The sequence below is a fragment of the Macrobrachium rosenbergii genome, chromosome 13 (assembly GCF_040412425.1).
Source record: "Macrobrachium rosenbergii isolate ZJJX-2024 chromosome 13, ASM4041242v1, whole genome shotgun sequence".
NCBI classification, from domain to species: domain Eukaryota; kingdom Metazoa; phylum Arthropoda; class Malacostraca; order Decapoda; family Palaemonidae; genus Macrobrachium; species Macrobrachium rosenbergii.
In genome coordinates, this window is record NC_089753.1 from 22,379,590 (window position 1) to 22,391,653 (window position 12,064).

The window sequence follows — 12,064 nt, forward strand, 5'->3', positions numbered from 1 at the left end:
TACACCAATTAATCATCTGTTGTAAATAAATAAAATAAAACAAATATTAACTGTCTGCTTTCAGTTTGAAAATGAAATCTTGGACTGCTTTGATGTACTGGATGATAGCCTTTCCATGCCAGAAGCAATCATTCCTGTTGAGGAAGCAGATGCCAATTTTCTTTTCTTGGTTGGAAGGGATGACAGGAACTGGAAAAGTGTAGAATATGCAGACCATGCCGTGAATCGTCTGATAAGAGCTGGGAAAAGCAATTTTGAGGTAAGTTTACTTGTGAAGTATTTGGTCCTGTGTTTCCACAATCCAGGAGTCCCCTGGTTATAGAATTACCCTAACTTTGCAAACTTGGTGTATTGCATGTAAGTTCTCAATTTGTTGTTGGTTTGTATTAATTTATCTCAAAGCATCATTTGGTGGCTACGGTAAGCATCTCAGTGGTACTTTCTTATTATTTTACTAACTCATTGCCCTTTGCTAACCATTGCATGGCTATTTTTATAACAGAGTCAATTTTCAAGTCATGAATTAATAAGATGTATTTGATTTTCATTTAACAAATGATTATCAGTAATTACATACAAATGCAAATGATTTTGGTGAAAATTGCTTTGTCTCTGTCTCTGCATGTGAGACTCTTTGCAGCATGAACCTTCACAATTGTAAAGTTACTTTTCTTGGTGGTGGTGAGTGAGACACTGGTTCTGTTTCTTTTTAGGAGTGCATATATAATGACGCAGGACATCTGATAGAGCCACCTTATTCTCCTTTCTCCAGAGCTTCATATCATGGCTTACTGAGCTCACCAAACATGTGGGGAGGTCAGACACAGCCCCATTGTGAGGCTCAGGTGCAGGCATGGCAAAGAGTTACAAACTTTTTATTTAAGACTCTTGTTTGTCCAAGAGGAAAATTATGATACCTGACTTCTGATCAAATGCAGTTGTAAGTTCAAATTTATATTTTTCACTGTCAGCTTGTGGTTTCTCAGCTAAATTTTTCTTAAACTATAGTTTTTTGATAGCGTAGTCACTTGTTTCATCCTCAAGGAGTTACCCTTTCATGGTCTACCAGAGCTCCATGGTGACCAGATTAATATAAAAAATTCTCTTTTAGCTGGTCTTGCAGCCGGGTATTGTGTTGTAGTGATAAACACTCTACTGTAACACGTGATGGAGTATAATGGACTCAAAGGTAAGAGGGTATTTTCCCTAATGTTCAGCGAAGCTGAACCCAGTTTTCCAACGTCAGAACCTGCAAGGAGGAGAAGTGACTATTGTGCATACATGTCTGCCATGTTGTTTACAAAAAGACCAGCACAGGACCAAGGAGCCATTACTCTTTCTGGTCAAGTGACAGGAAAGTTCGCCGAAAGCCAGTGCTAATGTCAACTTTTTACTCTACGTTTTCACTACGGAGGATCATGGAAACCTCTAAAATCGAAAGTGAAGCGCTTATTTTTAAGTTCTAGTTAAAATTTTTAGTTTTAAACTGTGGAACGGGTAATTAATTTGTGTGTGAAAGCCGTAAACCGGCATTTCTCGTGAGCATATGGTCAGCGCTTACTTACGATCTCTAATTGTAAAAAGCACAAATTGTTTTGAAGAATTTGTCATTCTGTTTAGAAGTTTCAACTAAAGAAATGTTCCACAATTCATGATTAATTTAGATATCCTTTCAGATAACGAAAGCTGTGGTGAAAAAATATATTGTAAGGACAAAGTGGACTGTACGCTTAATGTTGTTGCTTGGTCAAAAGACTGCTAAAAGCTTTACGTAACAACACCACGCTCCTTTTGCGGTTTCTAAATTACGGGGAGATATCTCTCAAGCCAATTCATTGCTAACGAGGATAACACACTAATATCATTAATGATCAGTACCACAATTAGTACTTTTACTTACTGAGCAGTCCCTATAGACATGAACTCAGATCATAAGTTGCTGTGAGATACGATGAGAGATACGCGCCTCTCTCTCTCTCAAAATCTTGCGAGTGCTATATGTACCTCGTTTCTGTAAGTTACTTGCGTAACCTTAAAGTATGAACACAATATTAACGTTAATCAGATCAAATTATATTCACCATTCTTAAAAACTGAAACACAGGAAAATGAAACAAAATGGAGGGACATTGAAATGCATTTGTTGAATTTAAAATTAATTTAATAACTAAAGGTTAAACATATCAAAGAGTAATCACATAAGAGACAAATAAAATGAATTACTCAAAAGGGAATTATAACTCAATGGCACTCAAATGAACCAAGTTACAACAGAGTTCAAAGGATAAGGGCAATCACCCTTTCTAAATCCACACACACATCACTACACAACACTAGATATCAGGTCTACTCAAAAGCTGAGCCAAGAAGCTGTGGGTTCTGTCCTGCATTCAGGTTTTACTGGGGAAAAAGCGACAAATTATACAATGACCACGAATACAAAACAGACTTACAAAGTTTACGTGAACATAAAAACTTAAAGAAAGATAATTTTCAAGTTCTTTATCAAAAATAAATTCCAAATATAATATTGTGCAATTTCAACATATTGGTTAAATGTAGTGAATTAGAGCCTCGATGGCTCGGTCGGTAGAGCAGCAGACTCAGACTTCATAAGAAGTCTGTGTCGCGGGTTCAAATCCGCAGCCGACCGGTCAGAGGGGCGGACACTTTGCTATCCGTGTAGACACCCCGGGATTATGTATGTAATCAACGGATAGGTTTGCTGAAAGCAAATGGGTGTTACAGACTAGTACACACACAAACAAAGCCACTCCAACATCTTCTAAAATCATAACAGACGCCTCACACGTCTCGAACTGTCGGCCTAACCGCTCACGTCTCCTCGCTGCTGGGAGAAAGGGAGCTGGGGATTTGGCACAATACATATACACATGCTACCGCGGTCTAAGTGATGTCAGGCAGGGCAGTCGATCGAGGCTACGGCCTACCCCAACGCCAAATCAAAGTCCTTCAAAAGAAGGCATCGTGCTTACCCCATATGAAAAATGGGAAAAAGCACTTTAAACGAAGAAGAAGGTTAAATGTGGTGAATTAATTGGTGGTGTGTGACAATAAATTTGGGCGACGTCACGCCCATACAGTGCACGCACATATGCATACACGCCCATAGAGGGACGCCAAGAGGGGTGACCAGAGGGCGAGCTACCATCCTTCCTTTCCCCTCTCCCGAACTCTTGACCCCGATTAATGGCTTCTCTGGCGAGAGGTACAAACAAGATCTAATAACACCTTCAACTATTACTATACGTGGTGCAATACATTCACCAAGAGGAACTTCACATAGATAAGGATAAATGAATTATTAGAACTATAACAGTGTTCTACACTTCATGCTAGAATCATAGCAAAAATCAGGCGAAATAATGTCAGAGTGTCATGCTCGACTTAGATTGGTTCTTTCACCCTTATTATGACATGCAATAGAGACGTAAATATTTCTACAAAATACACAAGTATGCGAATATATTTGGATTTCACATGAATACAGATACAAATACAGTAACATAGTTCTTCGTATGTTGATTACCTGACAGACGGCAATTCACAACGAAAAATCAAATCAGTAATTTCTTATAAGACAGATGATCCTAACAGCTCTACAGTAAGAGATAGATCGCATGGTAACAAGTGAATACACAAAAACTTCAGAAAAAATTGCGTGAGAAGAATTTCTCACAGTGTCTAATATAGCCCGGGCAGTAGCCTACATCAGATTCAGTGAGAATAATTTAGACTATAATAGATGTTGTCTGCAGCCTAAAACCTAGGATTACATATCCTTAAGGGCGAATTAAATAACCTGGATTAGGTAGTAACCTAAATTAAGGTAAGGAAGAACCTTTTAAGACATAACCTGTTATGGGCCTGGCAACAGTCTAGTTTACACCAAGGACCCTAGGATTACTGTAGATAAACAGGCTACACACTTTTTCCTTTTATATAATGTGTATACTTAAGCATGACCTAAATAATCCAGGACTAGGCAGTACCTTAAGTGATAACTTTTTACGAAACATCCCATTATTGGACTAAATTGTTAGCCTAGACCATGTAACCTAGGACTAGATGAAATAGTAACCTGTGCTGGATGAGGTGGTAGCCTAGCTTTAAGGCTACGTGCTAAGTTAATTGTGTTTTATGTAACCCATACCCTCAAGTGTGATTTAAATAATCCGGATTAGGCAGTAGCCTAGATTAAAATAAGTGATAGCCTAGCTATAAGGTTACACATTAGTGAGTTACTAGTTTATATATTAGACAAAATAGTCTAGGATTGGATATAAATAACAACCTGGGTTAGAAAAAAATAGTAGCCTAACTACGGTTACATATTAGTAAGTTTCAGTTTTTATATAGCCTATAAATATAGGAGAAACCACTAATAGGAGTGAGGAAGACCCTCTAAGAAATCCTATATTCTTAGCTTAATGTAGATTATACTAGAGGCATTAACCTAAGCCATATAAAACAGTAGCTTGGGTTAGTTAAACAAATTAGTTCATAGCAGGTAGTTTGAATGGCATGACAATTAGAATTAAAATTTCACATAGCCATTGCAAAAGTGTATATGCAATACAGCCATATACAGCTGTGAAAACTAACCTAAACCTTGGAGGGTTTAAGTTAACATAGATATTTAATAAAATATATTACAACTAAACACTTGTAATCAAGTTAACCTGTAATATGGAAACTATATGAGGAACTACAGAAGTGTCCCTCATTAAAAACAATTAATACTAACTAGCTTCTAATAACAACTTGCTTTATGTCACTACAGGGCCGCCATTGTGCAGGACCCTCAGCTCAAGTGTTCTGTAGCAAACTGCTCAGTTAGCATTTTGCTAGTGGATATGGCCCATACCACCTGCCTGAGCATAGTCCTTGTAAAAAACAAGGAAAATTTGCTTGGTCGCCAGATAAGTGCGAAATATGTAGTATGCTCCTGGCAGCAAGTTTTAGGACGAAACAGCTAGTTTTAAGCTGTCTTAGTGGGTCCTAGGTTTCAGTAGGGGTGAGGCAGAGGGAGATTATATCTTTCTGGTAGAACTCCGGTAGCAGATATTTAACCCTTTCTCAGAACAAGACCTATGTTTGGGCCAAAACTCAGTAAATTAGGTCACTCATGTGTGCCCCAGTGTAAAGGTACTGCATCCTGTCACCAATAAGTGAGAGTGGATACAACTGTTGCCCAAACAAGGTCTAATGTTAGAATTCCGTCTGGAAACAACAAAATAGTCAGTTTGGAATACAGGCAGTCCCCGGTTTACGAAGGGTCCGGCTTTTGACGTTCCGAGGTTACGACGCTTTTCAAATATATTCATCAGAAATTATTTCCTGGTTTACCACGCATTTGCCGGGGTTACGACGCGTCGTACGCCGATCCGACGGAAGAAATATGGCTCCAAAACGGCAGAATAATAATAATTTGGAGGTTTTTTATGAAAAACTCAATAAAAATGCAGTTTACATCGTTTTCAATGCACCCAAAACACTAAAAGTAAGGTTTTCTTACGATTTTTGACAATTTTTCGGTTTACGATGCGGCGTAAAAACGGAACCCCGTTGTAAACCAGGGACTGCCTGTACAAGACTTCAAATCAAAACCTAATAGGGGCTCCAGTACTCACCCCTGATGATACTGATAGTCGTTTGCAAGATGCCTCAATGTGCATTTTCTCTCCCAATGGTAAGTATCTAATTAGTGAGAGAAAAACTATGATTGAAGTTGTACATGTGGAGTTTAGAGACAGGACAGCATTCCCTAATACAGAATGGCGCCTGGTACCACCTTCACCAGATGTGGAGAAACCACTAACAGAAACAGTTCTCTTACTTGTGTTTATAGCATTAAAATCTATAGAAGACACCCTTTACCAGGTCAACGAAAAGTGGATCTCTACTTCCATTTTGAATAAGACCCAAGTTTCTCACCAAGCAGCCCCAGCCTTTTGTCCCTTCACTTTCAAAATTATTAATAATGTGAATGACAGAATTAAAAAAGTTAAGTATACCTTAGTTTAACCAGACCACTGAGCTGATTAACAGCTCTCCTAGAGAGGGCTGGCCCGAAGGATTAAATTTATTTTACGTGGCTAAGGACCAATTGGTTACCTAGCAATGGGACCTACAGCTTATTGTGGAATCCAAACCACATTATAGCAAGAAATGAATTTCTATCACCAGAAATAAATTCCTTTAATTCTTCATTGGCCGGTCGGGGAATCGAACGTGGGGCCAGCAGAGTGTTAGCTGAGAAAGGTACCAACCTGTCCAATGAGGAACCAAAAAAAACCATTTGCCGCAGTCATCCCAGTTTCGGGGAATTCCACCAAGGAATGGGCAACACTACAACTCCCTTTTGAAAGGAAAAAGCTCCCTTGAGATATAGCTACACAGCAGTTTGGGACCCCTATGAGAAGAATCAAAGAGGGGACAGCCTCGGCAGAATTTCATGCTAGGATCCACCTCCTTAGTATTATAACCTCTATCACCTTGCTGGAAGTTGCTACCAAAAGGCTTCCAGAAGATTCCAGAACATTTTGCTGTTGTGGGCAAAAGTTTTATGAGAACCCTATGGGAAGAATCTATGACTTTCTGGAGTGGTGAGTAAAAGCATGAGTGGAAACATTGGAGGGCTCCGACAAGTCACCTACCAATGCAACTTCATTATATTACATTCTAACCCGTTCTGTAAGGACCTGTTTGAGGAGTCTGTTGTGGCTAAACTTAACGAGCAAGGCTTCCATCAGAATTGTACAGAGTACACTCTTCTGGGAAAAGGGAAATTCAGGAAACAAAAAACCAGAAACTTCCCTTTATCCAACCCAAAAAGGCTTGCTATGATAGAAAATCCTATAGGCCTTCAGTCACCCCAAAAGTTTTCCTCAAAGACAGGTAGGTCAGAAGGGACAACTCCCTAAAAGGGACAACAACAGCAGCAGCAAGGAAATAATTTTCACAAAGTCTGAGACCCTCTTACGGGGGAAAAGGAAAAGCAATGCCTATCAAGGGCAAAAGCCAAGGAAGAGGCGGATACCCATGGGAACTGTATGATTGGTGGTCGACCTTGACAACACCACGGGCAAACAGCATTATTTTCAATGGGCTGGGGTGGAAACGGTCTCATCCCTCCCCCGCCTTTAAAGGGGTTCTTCCAAAAACCAGAGCCTTCTCTGGAAGGTTACGTGCAAAAAGACCCTGTTAACATGCGTATATTCGCCACCAAGCACATTTCTTCAGTGTCCCCAAAAAGGATTCCTCCTAATGAAGAGCGATCCTCAACCAATTAACACTGAACAAGCACATTGTTTGCCAGAAGTTTCGAATAACTATTGTTGCCCAAGTACGTTCAATCATTCCGAAAGGGACTTGGACAGTTTCTATAGATCTGAAAGATGCATACTGGCACATCCATATCGTATATTGTAGTTCCCTTCTGCCCCTTCCTAAGGTTCCAAACGGAAAGATACGTAAAGGTCCAAAGTCATACCCTTTGGGCTGAACATTGCCCCAAGAATTTTTGTACAAAATTAGCAATGGTAGTTGTCGAGAACTCAGACGAAAAGGATTACAACTAATAGCCTACTTCGATGACTGGTTGATCTAGGGACCCACAAGAAAAGAGTGCTTGATAAACCTAAGAGCAGTGGTCAACAGACTAAAGTCAAAAGGTTTTATAATAAATTGGAAAAAATCCCGCCTCATGCCCAACAGACACTTTCAGTGCTGGGACTGTTAGGATACTCTTCACAGCCTGTTGTCTCTCCCCATCATACTCAAAACAGAATAAGGCAAGTCCTTAAAATGTTCTTTGCACAGCCCAGAGTTTCTAGACAGCAATTAGAGCATCAGTAATAGAGCCAATACTCACATTGTAACTAAAAAATGTGAACAAATTCTGGCTATTGCATCCAAGAAAAAATATGCCAGACCGACCTCACCAAAAGTTTTAAAAGTTGGGGAGATACTTTGGCCTTGGACCCAGAAGGAATCTCTGGTGAAACAGGTCACCCTGACTCCTCCGTCTGCACGAGTGACAATACACACAGATGCCTTGTTGACAGGTTGGGAGGGCATCGTGAGGAGCATCAGGTGGCAGGGAGGTGGTCAGCAACTCTGAGGAATTGTCATATCAGTTTTCTGGAGCTGATGGCTCTCTTTTTGTCTCTCAAAAAACTCAAAACCTCCAAAAGAGAGAGACAACATGACTGCAGTGTCCCTGCATCAAGAGGTCAGGATCACGTTCACCTCCTCTCAATATGATAATGCTAGCCATCCTTTGGATGGCGCAAGCAAGTGGCACCTGTCTGCAATTCATCTCTCAGGGTCTCTCAGTGTAAAAGCAGACTCTCTATCAAGGAAAACGACATCCTCAACAGAGTGGATGTTGGACAACCACTCTTTTCAAACAATAGCCAACGTGCTTCCACAAACAAATCATTTATAACTAACTAACTAACCAGAAGTGGACCTGTTCACTACATACGAGAATCACAAACTCCCAGTATATGTGTCCCCAAACTTGGACAGTCAAGCACCTGCAAGAGATGCCTTCCTACAAGACTGGAACAAATGGAGAACAATAAATCTTTTTCCTCTATTTCGAAGGTTTTGAGCAAACTTCTAACCTTCAAAGGAACAGCTTACTTAATAGCCCCAAATTGGCCAAACAGGCATTGGTTCCTATTGCTGTACAGTACTTAAACTATGGGCGAAGAGATCAATTCCACTACCGTCCGTTGTTCTCTCCCAGAAAGTAGGAGGGAAAGTTGTCTACACATCCTCCGTTCTGAGCAGAGACCTTCATGTGTGGATTTTTAAAATATGATCTACTGTAAAATTACTCGCCCAACATTGCTAAGTACCTAGTCCAAAAATTACGGACATCATTTATCTGGCAATGCCAGTCCATATGGGAGATATGGTTAGCTTATATCCATGCTGAGAGCCCAGTTGAGATTTCTACGGAAACGCTTAAATTTTCTTATACTGTATACCTTTTTGAAGACAAATGCCTTGTGGTTACAACAATCATGACATACAAGGCAGCATTAACAGAACCCTTGCTTTATGGATTCGGGATTGACTCTAGTATAGAAGTTGTCACTTCCCTTCTGCGGTCTTTTGCACTACAAAGACCCATTCCTGAAAGGCTTCCAATTACTTGGTCCCTGAACAAGGTGCTTAAACTTCTGTCAACCCCCCAATTCAGTGGATCCAATATAACCACAACTTACATGCCACAAAAGGCGATTTTCTTGATTGTATTAGCATTAGGAGCTGACCATCAATTATTATTGTCCCCTGGCCCATCATTCCTGGCCAAGAATGGGGATCCTTTAAGAAGGAAATTTCCTATTCTGATAAGAAAACTCAATTTAGCAGACAAAACATTATGCCTGGTGCAAGCACTTAAGGTTTACCTAGAAGTCAGGGCAAACATCCCAGAGGGTCCAGTTCTCTTACACCTTAGCAGAAACAAACCACTCTCCCTACAAGGGCTAAGAATGATTGTAGTGTCTCTTTTTAAAAAGGCAACTCCACACTCCTTTTCTAGGTCACATAATATTAGGAATTAAGTACGTCATTGGCCATCTTCAGAAATGTCTCTTTTGAAGAAGTCTGAATGTATAGGGTGGTCATCAGAGACAGTATTTTTTAAAAAAATTATTGCCACGAGCTTGAACGAATTCGACAATCAGTAGGTGGCATGGTTAGTCCTAACCCCTAGGCACTACAGTACAGCATAAAACCAGGGATCTTATTGACGGTGAGTATACTAACTCTGGGAAAAGGGCTTGCTTAGGTAAGCCACTGTAGAACGACATCCTAAAACATAAGTTCGTGTATAGTTTCTGGTTCTTTGGTACCAAAACCTGAAGACTATTTGGAATAAAGAATGGGGCTTGAAATTTGTGGCTTGAGCTTGAACCAAAAATATTTTTTCTTTTAGGGTGCTGGGTTTAAAAACTGAGAGCTTAAGCCTTTTCATCACCTGTCAATTTCTTTGTAAAGCTCCTTGAGGATGAAACAAGCTACTACACTATCAAAAAACAGGTTTTAACATAGGAAAAAACTATTTTAGGTAGTATCACTATCAAAAAACAGGTTTTAACGTAGGAAAAACCTATTTTAGGTAGTATCTGTTGAGTCCTCAAAACCCTCCCACTTCCCTGATGGAAAGGCATGGGATTTGGGCAAGGGATCATCCTGCACTGACCAACAGAGTAATGGTTCCTTGGTCCTGTGCCGGTCCATTTGTAAACAACATTGTGGATGCGTATGCACAACAGTCACTTCTCCTTGCAGGTTTTGATGTTGGAAAACTGGGTTCAGCTTTGCTGAATATAAGGGAAAATGCCCTCTCATCTTTGAGTCCATTATACTCCATCACGTGTAATAGTGTTTATCATTATTACAACAAAATACCTGTTTACAAGACCAGCTAAGAGAATTCTTTGATATTAGTCCAGTCACCCTGGAGCTCTTGTAGACCATGGAAGGGTAACTCCTTGAGGACTCATCAATGACTACAAAAAACAGGTTTTTCCTATGTCAAAACCTGTTTTTGAAATTTCTTACCTATGTGTATTTCTTATGCCTGTATCATCTTTTCAGAATTACTGTATTCACATTACTAAGAAGGATGTGGGACGTAGGATAATTGCTTTTTAATAAATTTACATGCATGCAGACCAAGCTTATAGCATAATTTGCAAGAAAGGAAAGGTGAGAACTCTTACAGGCAGTCCCCGGTTATCGGCGGGGGTTCCATTCCCGACAGTGTGACGGTAACCGAAAATCACCGATAACCGGAAATCGACAAATATCTGTGCCGATAAGCGGGGATCAGCGCAGAAGTTAGGAGGGTATCGGCACCGATCTTTGTTTATCGGCACCAATAAGCGGATATCGTCGCTGAAAATTCGGTTATTTTCATAGCTAGACAAGTGGTGTAAAACTGGACCGCTGATAATTGAGGCTGCCAATAACCAGGTACTGCCTGTATTTGTATGTTGGGCAACTAATTTTTGACCCACTGACACGTACAATTAATGCTCAAAATTCTTCGTTTATGAATGCAAATTTTAACGTTTGTGTTTTTTCTTTACCTGACTACGTTTCTGTAGGTTCATCAGTATCCAGGTGCTGGTCATCTCATTGAACCTCCGTATTCCCCTTTTTCAAGAGCTTCGTTCCACGGACTTGTCAGGATGCCTTTGTTATGGGGTGGCAGGACTGTGCTACATACTAAAGCCCAGATACATGCGTGGCCAACTCTGCTGAGGTTTCTCCGAAAATGTGTCCGTTAAGTTGCCCTTAACAATAAAGAGGTAGAAAATGTATGTTTGTATAGTAAGCGTGAAATTATAGAAATTACAGGTGATCTGAATTTTATAATATATCAGATATATACTTAGTAAGTAATGAAAATATTTGATCAAATTATTCTAAGCATTTTCAAGATATATGCATTTAAGAATTGTAAATACCGAATGTGTGTTCTTCTGATCAACAAAATAAAGGTAAAAGCATATTATTTTAAATGAGTCTTACTTACTGTTAAAGTTAGCTTTATCTTCGCACCGTTTGGTGTGATCGGCAAAAAAAAAAAAAAAAAAAAAAAAAAAAAAAAGCTTGGCTAACCCACGAGGACTGTCACTGTAGTCATTTGTTTTCCCACTAGATGGTGCTGGAATGTTTATGTTCTTGTCATATTTCTTCATGCCAAACTATTACATGAACGGTTGGATCGGGGTCTGTAATTTTTTTGCTTTCTGGCCAATTTTCTCCTGTACGATACAGTGCTTATTTCTGATTTTGCTTTATGTCATCTACAACAAGTGGAGATGAAAGCAGCACGCTGTATAGGAAAGACTGTAGAAACTAACGTTTATATTTTGCAAGACTACCTCGTAGCCTGTTAGACCAGCTGATCTGGCACAAGGGTTGTTTTCTTAATGTGCAGATTTTGTGTGATCTCATGAGAGGATGTAATTTTGTGTAGTATCGGAAGATGTTAGAGGCTGATATTTGC

The 12,064-nt window shown here is 39.8% G+C and overlaps 1 protein-coding gene across 4 annotated transcripts in view; it reads left to right on the top strand.

The window, feature by feature from the left end:
- Positions 1 to 11,566, top strand: part of LOC136845000 (acyl-coenzyme A thioesterase 1-like) — a 61,878-nt gene extending 50,312 nt beyond the window's left edge. For 3 of the 4 annotated variants that reach the window (XM_067114604.1, XM_067114605.1, XM_067114606.1), the window contains exons 8-10: positions 65 to 259; positions 714 to 940; positions 11,157 to 11,566. In XM_067114604.1, the coding sequence (XP_066970705.1) occupies positions 65 to 259; positions 714 to 914 (396 nt within the window). In that variant the 3' untranslated portion in view covers positions 915 to 940; positions 11,157 to 11,566. The remainder of the gene's footprint in view (positions 1 to 64; positions 260 to 713; positions 941 to 11,156) is intronic. The other variant, XM_067114607.1, reaches the window with a different exon arrangement.
- Positions 11,567 to 12,064: the final 498 nt, after the last annotated feature.